This window comes from Engystomops pustulosus, chromosome 7 (assembly GCF_040894005.1).
Source record: "Engystomops pustulosus chromosome 7, aEngPut4.maternal, whole genome shotgun sequence".
Lineage (NCBI taxonomy): Eukaryota > Metazoa > Chordata > Amphibia > Anura > Leptodactylidae > Engystomops > Engystomops pustulosus.
Genome location: NC_092417.1, coordinates 79,891,328 through 79,915,185, shown reverse-complemented (window position 1 = coordinate 79,915,185; position 23,858 = coordinate 79,891,328). Strand labels below are relative to the sequence as shown.

At 43.6% G+C, this 23,858-nt stretch overlaps 1 protein-coding gene across 4 annotated transcripts; it reads right to left on the bottom strand.

The window, feature by feature from the left end:
- Positions 1-565: 565 nt before the first annotated feature.
- Positions 566-22,526, bottom strand: MTHFSD (methenyltetrahydrofolate synthetase domain containing). Of its 4 annotated transcripts, none has more exons than XM_072117051.1 (10): positions 22,361-22,526; positions 20,142-20,261; positions 18,228-18,340; positions 11,090-11,193; positions 10,568-10,681; positions 10,167-10,280; positions 6,925-7,015; positions 4,347-4,459; positions 3,171-3,296; positions 566-1,157 (listed from the first exon to the last, which is right to left on the bottom strand). In XM_072117051.1, exons 3-10 carry the CDS (start codon positions 18,253-18,255, stop codon positions 627-629), a joined length of 1,221 nt encoding a protein of 406 aa, XP_071973152.1. In that variant the 5' UTR covers positions 18,256-18,340; positions 20,142-20,261; positions 22,361-22,526; the 3' UTR covers positions 566-626. The 4 variants fall into 4 exon arrangements, with proteins under 4 accessions (XP_071973152.1, XP_071973150.1, XP_071973151.1 ...); XM_072117049.1 differs by lacking the exon at positions 10,568-10,681 and adding an exon at positions 10,423-10,536 and having other exon boundaries at positions 22,361-22,524; XM_072117050.1 differs by lacking the exon at positions 10,568-10,681 and adding an exon at positions 10,423-10,536 and having other exon boundaries at positions 22,369-22,524.
- Positions 22,527-23,858: the final 1,332 nt, after the last annotated feature.

The window sequence follows — 23,858 nt, the reverse complement described above, 5'->3', positions numbered from 1 at the left end:
ATTTATTTATCTATACATCCATGCATGTCAACCTGACCGACCATGTTGCTGTGAGAATACATAGTACATGTGTACTATGTGCAGTGTCCTGTGTAGTGTGCAGGGGGCGCCAGATTCGGGATTTCTGGCGCTTGTTCTTCATGAATCTGGTGCCCCCTGCACTGCTTTGACAGACTGCACCAACTTTTTTTGGTGCACTTTTAACATGGGGCGTATGACACATTTCTATTGGACTTCTATTGGATCAGTAAATGCAGGGACTATTTGAGCACAGCAGGTGGAAGGAGACTCTGAAGGCTGAGCGCTCTGTAGCACTGAGGTGTGCAATAACTGCCGCAGTCAGTGCTGTGCATGTGCCTGGCTAGGCCCCTCCCACATCGGCTTCTGTGTGGAGCAGAATAGAGGCTGAACAAGCATCATAATAACACATAGAAAGGAATCTTTAATTGCAGGTAACCATTACAAATAGATTTTTGAAATATTTTAACCTCTTTGACAGCTTTTTGAAGTCAATTGTTTCGTGGCATAACCCCTTTAAGTAAGGGAACCTTGATAAGTCATACACTGATATGGGAGATTTTTATTGTATAATCTGGCAAATCTGCCTTGTAGATGTCATAGAACTGTCACTGAGGCGCAGCATATGATGTGTTTTCTAGTTTGTGGCCTGGGGACCTCTTTGCAGTGGTGTCGCTTGTCAGCTGTTTATCTCCATAGGCTTGGTGCACTCTTCTTCTCTGAGTTTTGGCTAGTTCTACACGGATGACCTGCCCTCCTAAACTCAAGCCCTCCAAGCTCGACAGTACCAGCTGGGCCTGGCAAGGATCACTGTATTCCAGAAAAGCTCGGTGCTGCGCTCCCTGCCACGTGAGGTGCACTGGAGAAGCCCCTTGCTCACGTAATATGTTTTTCAGTTCACTGACCCGTATAGCAGGGGGGATGTTCCCTATGTAAACAGTAGTAATGTCCTTGTGGTTTTCCAAGTTGTCTGTGATGGGCAGGGTCCGATTGGTGTGGGCTTGACTCATTGACTTACAAGTTCTGCTCCTCAGGGTGGGATTCTCTTTGCTCCCCAGTGTCACATCTTTCCCTGCTTTACGCTCCATTTCCTGAAGCCTCCTTAGAATTGGTATTTTACTCATCATCTCCTGATTTATCTGAGGGCCAAAGGGAAACAAAAATGTCTTCAATGTTTATTTAATTAACAAACATGCTGCTCAACCATAATTCATAATCCATGTTTTGCTACTTTTAAATGTGTTTGGACACACAATATTTAACTGGAGAAACCATTGTGATTGACAGTTTGAGGGAATAATAATCCCCTTTATCTGCACTGTGAGGCCATCTTTTGCCATTGGTTCATACTATGAGCCGAGCTGGAATTACTATAGAAGTCAACAGAGAATTGGATAATTTGTTGTGTGCTCCAAAGACTCCTAGGGCACTTCCAGCTATTATAGGTGGAGACTTAAAGAGGACCTTTCACCACCTCACACATGTAGAGATTATCATACCATCCTGTAGGGGCTGTAAAGGTCGTGTTCACGCACATTTCGTTAATATATTCTATTGACATTGTATTTACATAATCACAACGTTTCGGAATTGCATTCACATTGAATAGACATTATGTTTACATTGCAAATGAGTTGTGAAAGCAAATCCAATGTTCCCACAAATGCAATGTTAATGGAAACATAAAACAAAAAGTATCTACATTACATTTATGCAAACATGATATTTACATGGTGCTTGCACTAACATCACATTTATGTTGCCTTTTTGCGTTTTACATGTGGTTTGCACTGTGCTTATGTGGCTTTAAAATTTTTGCTGCGTTTCTGTGACATTGAAGCTTACGTGGCGTTTGCATAATGCTTATGTGGCGTCACAGTTCCACTTATGCAGTATTTGCATTATGCTTACACAGCGCTTGCGGCACGTTTCCACTTATGCAGAGTTTGAGTTACTTTCATGCTTATGTGGCATTTGTGTCACAGTTACAATTATGCGGCTTTTGCGACACTTTTCCGCTTATGTGGCGTTGCGATTCTGGTTACGTGGTGTTTGCGGCGCACTTCCTCCTAATTGGCTTTTGTGTCACATTTACGTTTATGCGTAAGCGCCATTTGTGGCACGTTAACACTTATGCAGCGTTTGAGGTGCGTTAAAACATACGCAGTGTTTCCGTTTATGTCGAATTTGTGTCGTATTTAAGCTATTTGCCTTTGCGTCATGTTTATGCTAATGCCACATTTGCGTTTATGTTGAGTTTGACTCATGTTTATGCTTATGTAAACGGCACTTGCGTTTATGGTGCTTTACACTTTACACTTCTGTGCCATTACATTTGCGTTTACACTTACATTTGCTTTTATCTCTTGTTTGCATCACGTTTATGCTTATGTGATGTATGTGTTGTCTCTTACGCAGTGCGTGTAACATTGCATTTTTGTTAACGCAAATGTTAACAGCAAATTACATCTCACTACTGACAGTATGAGAGGAGATTAGCATAAAACACGCCCCCATCTCCAGCCCCAGCTCCTCCTCTCTGACCAAACACAGATTTCAGATCTTGGGATTAATATCTCCGCAACCATAGGGGCTAGAAGGATAATTCAAAGTGCCCGTGAATCTGTGTAGCAGCCCCTACAGAATGGCATGCTAATCTCCATATAAGTGAGGTGGTGAAAGGTCCTCTTGAAGGTCTCCTGTTTTGCCAATCCCAAGGAGTCTGAGATTGCCTGTTAATAGGCGATAAATGTTGCTTAAAGGAAAATAGCTTTAATAAGCTTTGTTTTTCAATCCCTTCCAATTTTAAAGATCTCTAATTTGAAAACACATTTCCCACATGCAAGGATTTATTACATTTGGTCCTGGTCTAGACAATCCTCGTCCTGCACCCCACACATTTTACTTGTACTGATACCTTGTAACGGTTATCAGATTACAAGCTAACAGGAAAGAGATTTATGTAGCTAATGTATATATTTCTCAGATAATGGGCTAGATACACTGTAATGGCTGTAAGAAGTATTGGGTCAGCACAGGGCAGGTTTATACAGCCTCTGGATTTAACCAATAATGTTCCTTTTCACACCACGCAAATATACTTAGTCAAATGTAGTCTCCCAATAAGTAGCGATCCTGCATGACAATCTAACCTTGGACCATATAATCCCTTGAGGCTTTGGACGAGTGCAGTTGGTTTTTATAACCCGGGTGGGGGTCAGGATGTAATCCACTGTCAGGTCATGTTCATCTAGCAGATCCTCTGGTATATCCAGAACCTGAAAGCAAAAAAATTGTTGAGGTGCTTTACCTAAATCGCCATCTCATGATGCATCTTTCTTATTACACAAACTCGAATGGCTGCCAGTCTTGTTGCGTGAAATTGTTGCAAATATATATATGAATACTTATTACACCCACAGTTTACATACCCCTGCAACTTTTGGCTTTTTCCAGAGAATATGAATAATAATACAAAAATTGTCCGGATCCCAGGAACAGGTGAGGATGTTAGTGAGCCTTTAGTAGCCATTCAAACCCATATGTCTGAACTTCTGTGCATGTTCTAACGCCAAAATCACCAGGGTATGTGAACTTTTGATCAGGGTCATTTGGATGTTTTTGGTTGTCATCATGATTTTAAAAGGAGAAAACACAGCAGTTTGAAAAATAAATGGCTTCACCCAACCACTAACCATGAGTGGGAAAAGCATATACTATATATACTTTGAGTATAAGCCTAGTGTTTCAGCACAAAAAAAAGTGCTGAAAACCCAAACTCGGCTTATACTCGAGCTGCTAGCTATATACTGGGGCCGGGGGCTGGCTATATACTGGGGGATATGGGCTGGCAGGCTATATACCGGGGGCAGGTGCTGGCTATACACTATGGGGCAGGCTCCGGCAGGCTGTATAAATGGAGAGGCCGTGACCAATGCATTTCCCACCATCGGCCTATACTCGAGTCAATAGGTTTTCCCAGGTTTTTGCGGTACAATTAGGGGCCTTGGCTTATACTTGGGTCAGCTTATACTCAAGTATATACTGTATATATATACCTTTACATTTTTCCTACTTTGTTATGTTGCTGTTCATTGGAGTTTTGAAAATCAATTAGTGAATCATGAAGTTTCAAAGCTTACAATTTGTTACATAACAAAACATTCTGGAAGCATAGACTTATCAGTAAGTGGAGCTACAAACAGCTGGAAAAAAAAATGAAGTTGAAAGTCTCAAACTTTGGATCAGACACTGGCACCTCAGATGCCATTATCATTAAACATGAAGAAGCTTATGTGGTTCACTTCTGACATTGACACCATATTTACCTGACAGTCATGTACCACAGTCACCACAATGGTCTGTTCTGTCACTGCACCCATGGCCACCATCATTGCGTATTCCATATCCGCAAAACCCTCTCCTTTCCCGATTCTCCAGCCTGAGGAAAGAGAAGTGAAATGTTAGGGGATTGGTGTGCCAGTAATCATTCTGATTGTCACAAGTGGATTTGGAAAGGAATTATTCCTAATAAAGGGTATTTAATGTCTCGCTCATCAGGGTTTTTTATTTGGATCTATGTATTGCACTGGGCCTCAGATGTCACCGGTGCAAAAGTGGTATTTTATATGTTTTATGAGGTAACATGTTCCTATGTTGGTATAAAGAGAATGGGTTACATTGAAACAACAGTGGTAACAGTGACAACTGCAGTCTGCTTTAGGTAGTGTTGGTACTTTCCAGTTTTCCTAAAACCTGCTGGAAGGTAAGTGGGACACACCCACAAACCGAACCTGTAACAGGAGGGGGAGGAACAGTTGTTCAGTTAGTAGGTTGGATGAAACCAGCTTTGGGCAGACATGTTTGTCTGCTGCTGATACAGGGAAAATGGTGTGCTGAGAGTGTGAGAGAAAATTCACTAGTTGTGCTTTCTGTAGGACTAAAAGGTGCCTCTACTGTTAGTAGGAAATCCTAAACCCAAGTGATTATTCTAGGAAATGCACTTTGTAGCTTTTGGCTTGGCCTAGATACTTAAGCCCCCTAAAACCTCTACAGCGGCCCCCAGGAGAGAGATTACAAGGAAGTGGCAGATAGTAGTCAGTGAGTAAGGCTGTGGTGCACCACAAGGCCAAGTCATCCCACAATTAACACCACCCTCACCCTGTGGCATCCCCTCGATCCAGAGCTCAGCATTCTGGAGAGACGCCTAAACACCAACAGACTTTTCTACTCATACCTGCTTCTGCTGCTCTGTCCCTCTCACTCTCTTCCACACCCCAGCACACTGTATCTAGATTAGTATAGGATAAGTTTGACTTAAGTCTTATCAACTGGATCAACTATGTAACGATGGGCCACCGCAGCATGGACCCCATATCTTGTATAAGGTATAAAAAAAATACATGTCTTTTCACCTGCTGAGCCCTGTCACTTGTATGAAGTGATAGAAACATCTTGTGCTTCTTGGACCTATTCTAAAGAGACAAGTTTAGTTACCCATCCTAGGCTGCAGGGGGTGCTGGCACTGCATATATATTAATGTGGGAGTACTGGTGCTGCATATAAATTAGTGGGTGCTGCTGCTCCACATAAAAAATTAGGTGGTATTGGTGCTGCATAAAACTTTAAGGGTCTCTGTTACCAGATTTAGAACATTTAACTACTAGCCCCCTCAGATAGGGTATAAAACATCCAGTGGCGTAACTAGGGTCCTCTGGGCCCCAGGGCAAAATTCCCAACAGGGCCCCCCCCCCCCCAGTATGCATAAAAACATTGAACACCATCCACCAGTAGCCGTAATTAATGTCTCCCCCCCCCACCAGTAGCCATAATTAATGTCCTGCCCCCCCCAATAGCCATAATTAATGTCCTGCCCCCCCCCCCAGTAGCCATAATTAACGTCCTCCCCCCCAGTAGCCATAATTAATGTCCTGACCCCCTCCCCGGTAGCTATAATCAATGTCCTGCCCCCCCCCCAGTAGCCATAATTAATGTCCCCCCCCCAGTAGCCATAATTAACGTCCTACCCCCAGTAGCCTTAATTGATGTCCTGCCCCCCCCCCCCCCAGTAGTCATAAATAATGTCCCCCACCACCAAACAGGGCACCATATATTTAAGCAAAATAAAAAAACATAATTATTACCTTATCCCGCTCCTCTTCGTGCTCCCTCTCATCATGGGGATCCGGTGCAGGCGACGGCTGATGACGCGTCTGCCAGGTCAGGTGCCGGGTCATAGACCTCAGCAGACCCGGCGCAGGCAGATGCGTCACTAAGCCTGCGTCAGCAAAAGTGATGGATGGGGACGGGGGGCGTAAGTAGTGTGAGGTGGGCGGGACGTGGGGGGCGGATCGGGGGCCCGTTCTTATTTTGAATTGTGACAGCTCCGGGCCCCCCTGATCCTGCGCACGGACCAGATGCAGAACAGTCCGTGCGCTGTAACAGGCAGGCCCGCGGCTGTCACAATTTAAACATGCTTATGTGTCAAATTAATGCTAGGAATCTCATCTATCACATAAAATAGTTGTGCGAATCCAAAAAAAAAGAGTGAATTCTAGAAAGTACATTTTATACCTTCCTTAGGGGGGCTGGTAGTTTAATAGAGTAAACTCTGGTGATAGTGTCCCTTTAATGAGTGGTTGCTGTATATAAATTAATTCATAAAGGGGCTTGTATATAAAGCTTTTGTTTATAATAATAGGTTGGTCGAGTGGGCACTGTATGTAACTAATTCACTATTATACTATACTATTATACTTACTATAGGCTTAACTATGAATGATTCCATAGATGTTTAAACTGCATACATTTATCCTTATGATATTTCATGAGGGGAGACGTCCCTTTTATTTGCCTCAGGCAGCAGAAAGGATGCAATAAACCACAGGTATGCAAGAATCAGTTTACCTTTCTCCGAAACAGCAACAGATCCCACAACCACCAGGTCCACCTGCACTGTAGATTCCAGACCTAAAGGGACACTGAAATCCTTTACACCCTGTGGCAAAAAGTGAGAAGATGAATGAATGTTGCACTGGCTATTAGGGCTAATATACTTCACTGCAAGAGCTTCACTTAAAATATTTCACAGAGAGCAGAGAGTGAGATTGGCAGTGACATACTCATTTTTTAACGCAAATTAAAACCAAAAATCAAAGACAGTCCAAAGTTTTATGGACATATGTAACACTTCTTTTTACCTCACACCAAGTCTCCAAGTTTACTTGATTACCTAAATTTAAAGGAGATCTATCCTTAAAATCAAGCATGATAAACCATACATCATACTCATACATCCAGGCACTGTGATTTGTTATCCATTGCCTTGTTCCTTCTAAAATCAACTTTTAAAATTAAGTCAATACGCCAGAAGTGATCTGGCGGGTGTTGCCACCGCCCCTCTATGCTGCAGCTTCACAGGCTGTTACACTGTGGAGGAGCATTTACCCCTACAACTGTGTGTTGAAACTTGCTTTGCTGCAGTGAGATTACATCAGGAAGATGGAGGGAGAAGTGCAGAGGGAGCAGGGGGAAGAGAGACAGTGAAACAGCCTCTGAAACCAGAGCCTCAGGCTAATTAGCATCATTTTTAAAGTTGATTTTAGAAGGGAGAATGCCATGGATAACAAATAGAAGACAATTACCACAGTCACAGTGTCTGGATCTGTGAGAAAGTGTCCCTGGTTTATCATGATGGATTTTGTACTCACCGGAGGATGAGAACTAACTTGAATTTTTCATATACTCGAGTATAAGCCGAGTGGGGCTTTTTCAGCATAAAAATTGTGCTGAAAAACTCGGCTGTTACATATAGCTTATATATACGGTGCAGCCCTATTCCATTGTCTAGCTATGGGCACCATTGCTACTTATTACACCACTATTCCCTACTGATACTTGTAGGAACTTACTTGGGTAAGTTTGTGATTTGAAGGTAAGGCCCATTTCATTGTCATTCAAAACATCTGCAAAATGGGAAATCTGTAATGCAGTACCCTCCAGATAGAAATGTCACCCATATATCAAATCCAGAGCTGGAGAAGTTGTATCCAGGTCTGGCTCACTTCAGTATGTGTCAGTACAAAGATAATGTATTATGTTGGGTCAGCTGAGAACCATCAGTTGTGCAGTTGCCAGGACCAGTGTGTGTGGTTATTGAACTGTACAAAGCCTCTATGTCTAGACTATCCTCACCAGCTTATGGTAATGAAATCTCATTTCCTCAGCAGGAATTATGATATTTTTAGGGTTCTCCTATACACATATTTACCCCACGCAGCTCCAGTTTTAAAGCACAAGTTCTACCAGAAGTTCCTTGGGGTCACGGTGCTGGCTTTATCCAATGAATGGCCTCCTTGGACCAGGCACCAACACAGGAAGTGCGTTTGCTTGAAAAAAGGATGCTCACTGGATGAGGGAGCTCCCGATGAGGCAGCTTCTGGCTGGACACAGGCCTTAAACCCAGAAGTACCTGAGGGATACAGTGGTTTTCCATATTCATCCTTTGGAACCCCATAAAATGTTACAAGACACTAAGGACAACAGCACTCCCCTCCTGTGACTGACACATTCTAACTTATTCATATCGGCACCCTCCTCTCTTCTTCTCTGTTGCGCCAGATTAATGTGCAGTATAAGACTATTGAGTCCTATTTTGCACCTCGTATTAGGGCAAATTCACACAAATATACGGCTACGGCCAGGCAGGCATACCTCCAGCACCCTAGAGAGGTGGAGGGGTGACCCCTCTCCTCTCCACAGTGATGCACGGATGTGCACGTGGGGAAAGGTAGGACATGTCCCATGTTTTCCTTGTGTACGGAGCCACATGCTCTATGTGGCCATTGCCGTCTTTGGGGGACATATGTACACCCGCAAGCTTGTAGCCGTACATACGTCCCTCTTAGGTCCGTGTACGTGCAGCCTTAGTCGGTCTAGTTTGCTGCACCACAATTTACATGGGCTATTCTCTGTCTGGTCATGCCCCCTAGTTACCAAGTACCAGCCACCTCTTTTGGAGTCAGAAAACAGCCTAAAAATGGTCCTCTTCTTCTGTCTGGCAGTGGCAGATCCGTGCGACATTGCAGTGCACAGGGTCGGCACACACAATATGATGGCAGCAGCGGTTGACGTCATAGCCTGTGCGATGCTACGTCACACGGACCTACCAGTGCCGGGCGTAAAAAGAGGACCTCCGGGAGGGGGGGGGGGTTGATGTCAGAAAGGTGAGTATTGAAATTCTTTTTTATGTGCTGGACATACTGATGCTGGCTATATAGTGGGGGCAGGCTGGCTGTATATTGGAGACAGGCTGGCTATATACTCGGGGCACGATGGCTAGCTATATACTCAGGGCAGACTGGCTGGCTGTATGTTGGGGGCAGGCTGGCTATATAATGGAGGCAGGCTGGCTGGCTATATACTGAGGGTTTGCTATATACTTGGGGATGGCTGGCTATCAACTGGGGACTGACTAGCTATATACTGGGGGCAGGGGGCTGGCTAGCTATATACTGGGGGCCGGCTGGCTATATGCTGAGGGCTGGCAGGGGGCTGGATAGCTATATGTTGGGGGCACAAGGCTCACTATACAGTGGTGGGCATGGGGCTGGCCATATAGTGGTGGGCAGAGGGCTGGCTAGCTATATACTGGGGTCAGAGGGCTGGGTAACTATATATTGGGGCTATGGGGCTGGCTGGCTATATACTGGTGTGCAGGAGGCTAGCTATATACTGTGGGGAGGCTGTGACAATGCATTTTCTACCCTAGGCTAATACTAGAGTCAATAGGTTTTCACAATTTTTCGTGGTAAAATTAGGAGCCTCGGCTTATATTCGGGTTGGCTTATACTCAACGATATAAAATATATACTTTTGTCCTCAATTATCCCACTGAAATGGAATAAATTGATTGTGTATTGACGTGGATAGGGATTATACACTAATATAGACTGTATAATATGAATGGCCATGTCAGGGCAACATTAGGTTTTTTTTGTTGAAGGTACTAACTGCCAAACAATGTACTAAACCAAATTATGGGGTAAGGCCTCATAATGTGGTGCACTATGCATGATTGGTTTATTAAATACATCTGTAAAATTCTCAGCTTTTATATAAGAAGCTTCATCCTCTATGCTGTCATTCACCTGTGATGTAGAGCAAATCCTCAGCACCTCTTTGCTTGCTCCTGGAGGGGGAGTGATCCGGTTAAAGAGTCCACTTCTGAGTCTTGGCGTTGGAACCAACAATGTTTTATTGGCCTGTGGGCAACAGACAGGAAATATTCTAATAGTCCACATAGTATCTGGGGAAAATCATTGTCAGCAGTGTTACACAGGTCAGGGAAGGATGGGAAGTAATTGGTCAAGAACATATAAAGAAGAACACTGGTGCTGCTTCTACCTGTAGACAAGCCAAGCGTACACCTTCCAGGGGTTTGTCTGGATCCACTTTAACTTCCTTTGCCTTGCTGAAAACTTCCAAAGATGTTACCTTGTGACTGGCTTGGTGGGATGCCTGGTGAAGCAGAGAAAGGGCAGTTACTTACTTGTAGGGTGAGGAATCGTGCCATCTTCTGTGGAGTGTCAGGATTTATCTTAATTGTCTTCGCTGATTGGAAATCCTGCAAGGTCATTAATCGCTCACAAGCCTGTGCCGCCCCCTGCACACGAGAGGAGGAGGAGGTCACCGGGGTACGAAATATAGGGTCTCCAAAGTATTCAGCGCAGAAAAACCCAAAAAACATTATTCACTTCTATGGAGCTGCCAGATAGTGATCTCATGCAGAACCAGAGAACACAATATTTGTCATTAGATATAGACTTAAGAGGTTATTTAGGCTCTGGCCTCATGATGTATCCAGCTGAGGCCTGCCCAGCGGTTATTTCTCTTCCAGGCTCTACCTGGCGTAGAAATAGGGACAGACAGGAATGCCCACACCGACCCACTTCTGTGTCCCCCTTCACGCCCATCAATTCCCCCGCTGGTGTGGCGCAGAAGCCCTGATAAATTCCCCCAAATAAGTGATATTTAATCATGAGGCTGAAGTTAACATCTCATGTTCTTGTACCTTGAAGTTGGGAATCCGATGATGTACAGGTCGTGGGAAGTCTGCAAGATTATTTTGTTCTATATAATCCCAAACTTTCTGTCGAATGTCCCACTTATTGCACCCTGGAAAGACAAAAAAGATGAGTCACACCAACAGCAGTGGTAGTTTTCAAGGACACCTACCTTGTTTCTAAGGGGACAAGATGGCTACATTTATTGAAAATTATCTTCACAGATGTACATTGTTTATAATAACATCAAATTTAGGAAATATATCTATATGGCAGGTGAATTAAATTAAAGGGAACCTACCACCACAAATCTACCTATAAAGGTAGATCGGGTGGTAGGTGGATCAATGGGACGTGAGGATAGCCCTTTTAAGGGCTAATCCTCACGTCCCCACACTTTTTTGTTAACTTTTATTAAACTTGTATGCAAATTTACTTATGCGGCTACTGGGGCGTGCAGTAGCCGCATCTGAGGTTACACGAGGCGGCTACTCCATGCCCCGGTAGCCTCTTTCCCCCTCCTACTCACCATCTTCGGCACGCAGCTCCGCGTAGCAGCGCGCCCTCGTCCGGCGATCCTGCCGTCTGCGCATGCGCAGAAAAGTAGGCCCGCGCCTGTTTCGGAGCAGTGACCGCGCAGGCGTGTAACCTCAGATGCGGCTACTCCACGCCCCAGTAGCCGCATAAGTAAATTTGCATACAAGTTTATTAAAAGTTAACAAAAAAGTGTGGGGACGTGAGGATTAGCCCTTAAGGGCTATCCTCACGTCCCATTGATCTACCTACCACCCAATCTACCTTTATAGGTAGATTTGTGGTGGTAGGTTCCCTTTAAATGCCAATGCAAAATTCGAATAGTCCTTTAGTTGGACGGTATAAATTTAGATAGAAAATCTGAAAAAATGCTGGGTTTATCATAGTGGCTGTTGCTGCACGACACATCCGGTGTTTCCTGACACTTGGATATAGCACCAATTACCTACCTTATCTTCTGACACAAATTTACACCACAAGGTTAGCATATTTTAGTATGTTTAACCCAAGTCATATCCAAAATATAAATATATACCCCAATATCTTAAGAGTAGAAGCCAGAGGTAAGGACAGAATTGGTGAATGGGTGACAGACAAACATTTTTCCGAATGGGCAAGGGGCAAGCTGTCTTAATTCACTTATACATCTCTGCAGAATAAAATGATTAATGAGGTGGACTTGTGGTTCTTGTGACTTTATAACAACCCAGACTAAATTCAATGTAGATAAAGGACATGCTGTGTATGAAAAAAGCTGTACCATCAATTTCTTGGCATCATTTTATATTGACCGTTTACTTACTTACAATTTTCCATATTTTCAAGAAAATTTCAAATTTATTTTGTGAAACCCTAAAACTATTAAACCCCTTTACACCTTTTTTTTTTTAGAGTAATTAAATGAAACAGAGGTTCGCCCACAGATGCCTTTTATTTACAAGTAATGTGCTATTTAGTTATAGTACTTCAGCACCCAAGATATTTTGCTAGTAGGAAAACTCAGCTCACTGGTTATTATGCCATTTATGCCATTATGCTCATTTCACGCTATCGTTCCATACCTCCATTAAATAGGTAAAGAACGGAGGTTTAACAGAGCTTTAAAGGGAACCTGTCACCAGGGACCTCATTTTCACTAAATACAGGTTGCAAAAACCCATTACAGCTGCACTGCAAATGTGTCTTTCTGCATTCTCTAAGCATTTGCATTACAAAATATAACTGTGTTACAACTTACCTTCCCCCCTGACAGAATCTATTGTGTAGCCCCAGGGGTTGGGCTTCACATTTGGATGCATTTCAAAAACACCATGTGACTTGTCTGTGCTGCAGACTGCTCAGCTCTCAGCCCGACCTTTGTGCTCCTGTACAGCTCCTCCCTCCCCCTCTGATATCAACTCACCAGGCTGTGACCTCTGTGAAGGAGCAGGAGGGAGGAGCTGTACAGGCAGGGCCGCATCTGCCATGAGGCGAGATGAAAATCTCGCTTCAGGCGGCAGAATGCGGGTCCCTGTAAAGGGCGGCGAAATTCGCCACTCTAAAGTGGGCGATTCGGGCATCCATTAACGCCCGAATCGCCCACCAGCTAAATAAATCGCGCCTGTCTCTTTAAGACACAGGCGCGATTTATATGCGGAGCGACGCAGCGCCTTTCCGGCAGCTGCGTCGCTCCGTTCTAAGCAGTGACACATGCGCCACGACGTCATGGCGCGGCGCCTGTGTCACTGTGCGGAGCCGCGTCTCACAGGAGAGCCGCGTGAACACCGGAGCCGCGGCGAGGGAGCAGCTGCCTGCAGGTGAGTAGGATTTTATTATTTTTCATGTATTTAATTAATTGTGGCTAATAATTAATACTGCGGGGGGGGGGGGGGGGGGCTATATATATCATATGGGGCCAGAATTATTTTAAACTGGGGGGGGGGAGGAGGTATCATGGAATGCTATTTTATTTGGGGCTATAATTATTTCTTTATTACTGGGGGGGATGCAATATATATTTATTATTTGGGGCTATGATTGTTTAATACTAGGGGGATGCTATAGATATTATATGGGGCCAGAATTATTTTATACTAGGGGGGGGTGCTGTATATATTATATGGGGCCAGAATTATTTTATACACTGGGGGGGGGGGGGGTATTTCTGTATATTTTATTTGGGGATTTGGGGCTATAATTATTTTATACTGGGGGTGATGCTATAGATATTATTTGGGGCTATAATTATTTTATACTGGGGGGTGATGCTATAGATATTATTTGGGGCTATAATTATTTTATACTGGGGGGATGCTATAGATATTATTTGGGGCTATAATTATTTTATACTGGGGGGATGCTATAGATATTATTTGGGGCTATAATTATTTTATACTGGGGGTGATGCTATAGATATTATTTGGGGCTATAATTATTTTATACTGGGGGGATGCTATAGATATTATTTGGGGCTATAATTATTTTATACTGGGGGGATGCTATAGATATTATTTGGGGCTATAATTATTTTATACTGGGGGGGATGCTATAGATATTATTTGGGGCTATAATTATTTTATACTGGGGGGATGCTATAGATATTATTTGGGGCTATAATTATTTTATACTGGGGGTGATGCTATAGATATTATTTGGGGCTATAATTATTTTATACTGGGGGGGGGGGGTGCTATAGATATTATTTGGGGCTATAATTATTTTATACTAAGGGGGGGGGATGCTATAGATATTATTTGGGTCTATAATTATTTTATACTGGGGGGGTGCTATAGATATTATTTGGGTCTATAATTATTTTATACTGGGGGGGTGCTATAGATATTATTTGGGTCTATAATTATTTTATACTGGGGGGGGATGCTATAGATATTATTTGGGGCTATAATTATTTTATACTGGGGGGGGGTGATGCTATAGATATTATTTGGGGCTATAATTATTTTATACTGGGGGGGGGGTGCTATAGATATTATTTGGGGCTATAATTATTTTATACTGGGGGGGATTCAGTATATATTATATGGGGCCAGAATCATTTTATACTGGGGGGTGCTGTATATATTATATATCACTATATCACTAAGCTGGGGGGTTGTATATGGGATACAGTATATTACTATGCTGGGGGGGGCTGTATATCGGGTACAGTATATTACTTAGCTGCAGGGGCTGTATATGGGATACAGTATATTATATGTATATAGATTTTATCCCTATATAATGAAGGGATGTGTTATATGTGGGGTAGCGTGCGGTCATTTGTGTTGTGAGGGGTATATATTATTTAGGAGCGCAGTGTTGTTTTCCAGGAGACTTTATACTGTAAGTGACTGTGGTATTTTTAGGGACACCGGGTGGAGATGCTGCACGGAGCTGAAGATATCTGGCCGTGAACTCAGCCGCAATACGTCATGGATTGGAGAACCCGGAATAAAGTCCTCCTGATGGAAGAGATTGTCATCTATAAGGTACTAGATGCCACTAATGACTCCCAGATCCTGTAGTCAGTCACACAGTGTCAGGGAGCTGTCTGTAGGGTTGTTAATTGTTAGTAAAGTTTAAGGATTTACTTAACAGGGAGTGGGGGGGGGGGGCAGCATTTTAATATTCGCCTCAGGCAGCAAATATGCTAGAATCGGCCCTGTGTACAGGAGCACAAAGGTGGGGGCCAAGAGCTGAGCCATCTGCAGCACAGACAAGTCACATGTTGTTTTATGAAATGCATCCAAACCAAAGCCCAACCCCTGGGACTACAGAGGATTCTGTCAGGGTGCAAGGTAAGTTATAACAAACATTTACACTCAGCGGCCACTTTATTAGGTACACCATGCTAGTAACGGGAGGGACCCCTTTTTGCCTTCAGAACTGCCTCAATTTTTCGTGGCATAGATTCAACAAGGTGCTGGAAGCATTCCTCAGAGATTTTGGTCCATATTGACATGATGGCATCACACAGTTGCTGCAGATTTGTCGGCTGCACATCCATGATGCAAATCTCCCGTTCCACCACATCCCAAAGATGCTCTATTGGATTGAGATCTGGTGACTGTGGAGGCCATTTGAGTACAGTGAACTCAGTGTCATGTTCTAGAAACCAGTCTGAGATGATTCCAGCTTTATGACATGGCACATTATCCTGCTGAAAGTAGCCATCAGATGTTGGGTACATTGTGGTCATAAAGGGATGGACATGGTCAGCAACAATACTCAGGTAGGCTGTGGCGTTGCAATGATGCTCAATTGGTACCAAGGGGCCTAAAGAGTGCCAAGAAAATATTCCCCACACCATGACACCATCACCACCAGCCTGAACCATTGATACAAGGCAGGATGGATCCATGCTTTCATGTTGTTGACGCCAAATTCTGACCCTACCATCCGCATGTCGCAGCAGAAATCGAGACTCATCAGACCAGGCAACGTTTTTCCAATCTTCTACTGTCCAATTTCCATGAGCTTGTGCAAATTGTAGCCTCAGTTTCCTGTTCTTAGCTGAAAGGAGTGGCACCCGGTGTGGTCTTCTGCTGCTGTAGCCCATCTGCCTCAAAGTTCGACATACTGTGCGTTCAGAGATGCTGTTCTGCCTACCTTGGTTGTAACGGGTGGTGATTTGAGTCACTGTTGCCTTTCTATCAGCTCGAACCAGCCTGCCCATCCTCCTCTGACCTCTGGCATCAACAAGGCATTTCCGCCCACAGAACTGCCGCTCACTGGATGTTTTTTCTTTTTCGGACCATTCTCTGTAAACCCTAGAGATGGTTGTGCGTGAAAATCCCAGTAGATCAGCAGTTTCTGAAATACTCAGACCAGCCCTTCTGGCACCAACAACCATGCCACGTTCAAAGGCACTCAAATCACCTTTCTTCCCCATACTGATGCTCGGTTTGAACTGCAGGAGATTGTCTTGACCATGTCTACATGCCTAAATGCACGGAGTGGCCGGCATGTGATTGGCTGATTAGAAATTAAGTGTTAACAAGCTGTTGGACAGGTGTACCTAATAAAGTGGCCAGTGAGTGTATATTGTAATGCAAATGCTTAGAGAAAGCATAAAGGCGTACCTTATATACTCGAGTATAAGCCTAGTTTTTCAACACAAAATTTGTGCTCAAAAACCCTAACTCGGCTTATACTCGAGTCAACTAAAAAAATAAAGTCAAAACTCACCTTTCTGACATCACCTATGGGGGACGTCGGAAAGATGAGTACAGTGTTATTTTTTTTCCTACTACAGGGGCTGGGAAGGCTGTATGCTACAGGGGTCTGACAGGCTGTATGCTACAGGGGCTGGCAGACTATATACTGGGAGGCTGTAACCAATGCATTTCCCACCCTCGGCTTATACTCGGGTCAATAGGTTTTCCCAGTTTTTTGTGTTGAAATTAGGGGTTTCGGCTTATACTCGGGTCGGCTTATACTCGAGTATATACGGTATTTGCAGCGGCAATGGCCTTTTGTAGTCTGTAACCTGGTGACAGGTTCCCTTTAACGTATTCATTAAAAATCCCATTTACATCAAAGTACATTTTATGTCATCCGTTTAGGAAGGTATCTGTTATCCATGTGTTTTTTACGGAAAAAAAATACAGAAGCTGCAGTACTTTTTCTCTGTTTGAAAAAAAAAGCATGGATAACGGATACCTACCAAGCTGACCATAATGGATGACATAAAATTTACATTGATGTCAATAGGATGTATAATTGATTCGATCTTTACTTTTTTTTAATGGAGGTAAGGAACGCTAGAGTGAACTTAACCTAAACCTTAAAGAGAACCCGCCAGGCAAAATAACCTCCCTAAACTAAATATATTTTCATAAACTGCCATTAGAGAGCATTGCCTCTATCCCTTCATTGTCCCTCTACATGCCTGTAAACCTAAGCAATGAGGTCTTAAAGCTGTATGCAAATGGCCTGTGAAATGTCCTATGAGTCATTACCATATTCATTACCATATTGCGTTTTTAACTATCTGAAAACACACTAACTAAAAACGGCCCAAAAACGCCACGTGTGTCTTCACCCTGCATACACAATTGACCTTTTTGCTACATTTTAAAATGCCTTTGAAACACATCAAGAAAAAACGCAACCCATAAAAGCGTGTGTGTTTTCACCAATATGCGTTTTTCCCGAAGTGTTTCAAAAATCAATTGAAAACTTAGCAAAAACGTGACAGAAATGCCACTTGCAATCGCAGCCTCAGTATCCAACAGAGTTTTAGCTCTGTGCAGAGCAGGAGTGAAGCTGCATTTCTGCTGCAGTAGAGGAAAGTTTTTTTTAAACAGTGTGGAGATCAGGTCCACTACACTGGTACTTTATAATTTGGAAAATAGCCACATAAACTGGACCATGTACAGACTGCTTATCACAATGTTTCATTATCCCTATGCTTTTTTGTAGAAACTTGAAAGTTCAGAGCAGCACAGCAATCCTGGTGGCTGAAACATTGCACATGGAATAAAGACACCCCGTCACTTTTGGACACTCGGAGTGCTGCCGTTTTTTTTTTAATTTATGCTTTTTTGTAGTTATGTGTTCCTTGTTGTACTATGTTTCCTAATCATTATGTAATGATATTATTAGTATGTATAGGATATAAATGCTGCTCACCCGCTCGGAGTGTAATCACAGGTTCCATGTTCAGCTGATGGCTTCTTGCTTACACAACAGCTGCACATTCCACATGTCTGCACTGCTAGTACGGCAGCCCAGAAAGGTCAAAACTGTCAGAAAAGCAAAACCCTCCTGCTCTCACAGTTGTCTTTGTCATGTTTGTAATATTCTGAACAAAAATTTGCACAAAATCCACTTTGTGTTTGTAGGCATTGTATGTAAATGGGGTCTCCGGTACACATACATAAATATGCAGTTAGATTTTAAATATTAAATATATTTATTAGTATAAATATTAGAAATTAAATATTGCTCCTTTCACATGCAGTATTTTGGTCAGTAGTATTTTGCTCAGTAATATTAAAGGAGTTGTCAGGGACGTTATAAAAAATATGTGGCCGTGAGGGGGGCTACATAAAAAAATAAACAATTACTTACCTCTGCGGTCCCTCCCGGTGTTCCACGCTGCCATCTCTCCAATCTGTTTCCCTGTTTGTTTACAGGAGCATGGAAGCTCCGCTGAGTTCGGCTTCCCGCCAGCAATGCCACCCGTCCCCTGTATGATGCAGTGCTGGGAATGGGGATGGGTGGAGGTGAATTCAGCAGAGCTTCCATGCCCCTGTAAACAAACAGTGGCACAGACCAGAGAGATGGCAGCGAGGGACCGCAGAGGTAAGTAAATGTTTATTTTTTTATTCAGTCCCCTCCTGGCCACAAATATATCTCGGACAATCCCTGTAAGTCAAAACCAGAAATGGATCCAGAAATCTGCCATGTGATCATATCCTTCGGCTGGGGTCAGAGAAATACCTTCCAACTTTTGGGCTAGAGAAAGAGGACAAAAAGTCCCTCCCCATTTCCAGAAACCACACCCATGCCCTACCACTTGACCCACCCTAAACATATTTAGAATATCGACATAGTGTAATATCCCCTTCCTGTAGCCAACCCCCCACCCCCACCCTAAGGACCCCATATAATATTCCCTAATACAACTCAGCAACATATAATACCCCTCCTTAATTTTATCCTCCCTTTACTTTTGTGGCCTTCTGTCCTCCATCTTGCTCATATTATGGTCTCCTGTCCTGCATTCTCCCTCAGGATCCTCCATGATCTCTCTCATATTTAGGCCCCCTGTTCTCCTCTATCCCCAGATCAATTGTACCAGTGTCACTTTAAGACACTGGTACAGAGCCTTGCAGCACTGGGGTCCTGGGGTCAAGTCCCAGGGTCAACATCTGCAAAGAGATTGGGGCACATTTACTTACCCGGCCCATTCGCGATCCAGCGGCGCGTTCTCTGCACAGGATTCGGGTCCGGCTGGGATTTAAGATGGTAGTTCCTCCGCCGTCCACCAGGTGGCGCTGCAGCGCCGAAAATAATCTTAACGCCCCGGAATGCACCATCCCATAGAAGGTGAAGGTGAGCGCTCCCCAAGCGACACATTTTCGGTTTTTAAATGCGGCGGTTTTTCCGAATACGTTGGGTTTTCGTTCGGCCACGCCCCCCCGATTTCTGTCGCGCGCATGCCGGCCCCGATGCGCCACAATCCGATCGCGTGCGCCAAAAACCCGGGGCAATTCATGTACAAGCGGCGCAAATCGGAAATATTCGGGTAACACGTCGGGAAAACGCGAATCGGGCCCTTAGTAAATGACCCCCATTGTATGTTCTCTGCATGTTTGCGTGGGTTTCCTCCGGGTCCTCCGGTTTTCTCTCACACTCCAAAAACATACTGGTAGGTTGATTAGATTGTGAGCCCCAATGTGGACAGGGACTGATTAGGCAATCTGTGTGCGCTATATAAATAAAAAGCAATTATTAGATTATTATTATTATTGTTATTATTATGATCACCTTTCAGCTCATGTAGTTTTCTGAATCCAAAATACTGAATCCAAAACTCACCTTTCCTTGTTCCCCGAAGCTGTGCTCGCCTCTGTACGTGACACTTCTGAAGCCGGCGCACATGATGATGTCATCACCTCACGTGTGCCCGCTACAGAGGCAGTGCGTCCAGCGCAGGTGCTAGAAGAAGAGACATAGACAGACAATTGCTGCAGTTGGACGCACAATGGATATATCGCCTTGGCACTTTGAGCCCAAAGGGGCTTAAAATAAATCTATTTTTTCTCATCACCATCTATAATATACAAGTAGATTTATAACAGAATAATATGAATGAGGACAACACCCAATGTGGACGATGGTGGAATTGTATCCGTTGGGGAACATATTCATTATTTCTATATTAATGCTGGAGTGTAGCAATGACTACATTCAGTATATTTAAACTAAGTCCATGATTACATGGAGTCTGTGGAGTTAATGAGCAGCAGTAACCTGGAGGATGCAAATAAAAGCCTCCTAAGTCAAATGCTAAGTTCTAACTAGAGAGTGAAGACAGTCTGTGTATTTTGGAGAATGAAAGCAAATTCTCCTAAGACAAATGTCATTCAGATCGGTGGACGCCACCCACTAAGGGCTGGATTAAAGGTGGGGCTCCTGGGGCTCTAGCCCCGGTGTCCCCACTAGTTTCCGACAGTCAGCGACACAGTGTCTCTGACAGTGTCTCTGACTGTCTCTGTGTGCGATGCGCAGCGGCCTGCCCACATCGCACATAGGGGTCTAGGATGTCAGATGTGTCAGTGAGACACAGCTGCCATTGCTGGGGGAGTTCGCCGATGCACTGTTTTGGCGGCAGCAGGTTGTGATGGGACCCCGGCGGCGAGTGATGACTTCACGCTGTCCGCGTCCGATCACTACATGCTGCTGCCAAAACAGTGCATCTGCAATCTCCCCCAGCGATGGCAGCTGTGTCTTCAGTGGCCGGTGGCTGCCTGAAGAGCGAGGAAGAGCCTGCAGCTTTGTGGGATCACTGGAAGGGAAGGTGAGGTAAGTATGAAGATTATTATTTTGTGGCCATTTTCTACAGGGGACTGGCGGCTAAATTCTACACGGAGCTGGTGGCTGTATACTACAGAGGTCTGGTGGCTGTATACTACAGGGGGGCTTCAGGCTATATACTACAGGGTCTGGCAGGCTATATACTACAGGGGGCTGGCAGGCTATATACTACAGGGGGCTGGCAGGCTACATACTACAGGGGGCTGGCAGGCGATATACTACAGGGGGCTGGCAGGCTATATACTACAGGGGGCTGGCAGGCTATATACTACAGGGGGCTGGCAGGCTACATACTACAGGGGGCTGGCAGGCGATATACTACAGGGGGCTGGCAGGCTATATACTACAGGGGGCTGGCACGCTATATACTTCAGGGGGCTGGCAGGCTATATACTTCCAAAAACATTGTTGGAAGAGCCTCCACCAGTTTGCGCCCAGGGGCCCCCACCACCCTTAATCCGGCCCTGCACCCACTGATGATGTAGGAGTTACGAGCAACCAGGGCCTATTAGTCATTGGTTAATTCTGACACACCTAGGTGATGATATCAGAACAAAAGTTTATATAAGACCAATTCCGGCGTGCTGCAGACACTATGGGGCAGATTTATCAAGCTGTTTCTTGATATTTCTAGTTGCCCATGGCAACCAATCACAGCTCAGCTTTCATTTTACCAGTGCTCATGAATATTTTAAAGGGGAGTAGAAATATTCTGACTTTCAGACAGCTTGATAACTCTGCCCTTATAACCCCTGAGGACGTTGTGTTAGCGGCGAAAGTGGCAGGTTTTAACATACATAGATAACAGATGTGTGTGCATACCCCACAAGGGGCTCTCCTAAAATATCCCATCAACTCCGTCCCCCTCCTTGATGGATGTGTGAGAACTGAAGCAGTACGTATTTAGGGATCGGAAGGAAGATATAGCTGAATAGCACCAGAATAATAGCGATACGGAGACAAATTTGATCTCAGTGGATAGTAAGAGATTTAATTCCTGGAACACTGAAAGGGAACCATTATCATATCAGGGCTGCCATGTCTCCAGAAATACTTCAAAGCTATAAAGTGCCAAACAATTAATATATATATATAAAAGTGAAGTTTTAGTTATAAAAGGTTGGTTTAGCAATTTAAGGGCAATTTTTGTATGAACACTTCAGTCACTAATCACAGTAATAATATCCAGGACAAGTTGTAGGGGCTGGGGCAGTACTGACCTCAGTACCTGATGTATGGAGGCTGAGGTGTCCTCCCTCAGCAGATGTCTCTGGACCCTCTGGTAGAGGAGTTTCTACAGTTACATATATTCTCCCTCTGTCTTGTACAGGAATATCTTTCTAATGTGCAATCTCCCTCTTCCCAGTTTTGCTGAGGTATTTTCTGCTCACACACAGGACCTGCTCTGCCCTGGTCTCAGGAAATGTAACAATATTGTGTGATGCCACTACAGCAGCTCTGATTAGTTAACTCTATAGTTACTGTGCTGTAGTGTGATAACGTCCTGCTTCTGGTACCGACTCACAAACGGAGCTGGTACCAGAAGCGGCGGCTGTCATCTGTCTATCACAGCTGACACTGCGCTGTAACATCCGCGATCTGAGCTGACTCTGATCGCGAGTGTTAACCCCTTACACGCCGCGGTCAAGCATGATAAAACAGAACCGTTATTAGATCCGCAAAGTGAATCCCATTTTTTTTAAAAAACGCTCCAAAAAAGATCATTTTTAATTAATACCCTATAAAAAATGCTCTAAAAAGTGATTTTAAAAATGTTATGCACTCTAAAATAAGACCACTGAAAAGAACAATCCTTCTTGCAAAAAATAAGCCCTTAAATAGATTTGTGAGGCGAAAAATAAAAAAGTTATGCATATGAAAGATGCTAAATTACTTATTGCTAAATAAGTGATGCTAAATTACTTATTGTTCAGTAAAAATGGGAAAAAAAAAAAAATTTATATAAATGAGGTCTTTTCGTAATCGTGGCGACCCATAGAATAAAAATAATATACTATTTTTATGGTATGGTCAACGGCCAAAAAAGAACCACAATTTTCCTAAAAATTGATGATTTTCATTTCCTCCACCAACAAAGAGTTAATAAAATCTCACCAATTAGCTATAGATTTCCCAAAATGACATACCAGAAAAGTGTATCTCATGTGGCAAAAGAAATAAGCCCCTATAGGTCCACATTAAAAAAGAAAAAAATGATAGCCTGTACAATGTGACATATCAAATCTGCTCTGGATGGTCCCTCCTTCCCTTCTATGCCCGGCCGTGCGCCCATACAGCAGGTTACCACCACATATAGAGTATCAGTGTACTCGGGAGGAATTGGGTATCAAACTTTGTGGAGCCTTTTTTCATTTAATCCATTGTAAATGTTTAATTTTCCACCCAAAATGAGTGTATTGTGAAAAAATATTACAATTTGTAGACCACACCTCCATTTTGTTTTAACCCCTATAAAACACCTAAAGGGTTAACAAACTTCTTAACAGTTTCCATAATGGGGTAATTTATGAGTCTCGCTATTATTTAGGCCTCTCAGTGTCAATTAGAAGTTGAGCAGGTCCATCTAAATACGGGTTTTGGTGATTTTTCAAAAAATGTGAAAAATTATACCTAAAGTCTGAACCTCATAACATTCCAGTAATGTATGTGGAATCTTAAAAAACATCCAACATAAAGCAAACATTTGGGAAATGTAAG

What these genes read in the sequence shown, in the direction of transcription:
- MTHFSD (XM_072117051.1), bottom strand. Translation starts at nt 18,255, where the DNA reads ATGGAACCTGTGATTACACTCCGAGCGG. An exon ending in CACGATTCCTCACCCTACAA is followed by an intron (nt 10,281 to 10,567) that starts GTAAGTAACTGC and finishes TGTTGCCCACAG; the next exon opens with GCCAATAAAACATTGTTGGT. An exon ending in GGATTTGCTCTACATCACAG is followed by an intron (nt 7,016 to 10,166) that starts GTGAATGACAGC and finishes TTTTTGCCACAG; the next exon opens with GGTGTAAAGGATTTCAGTGT.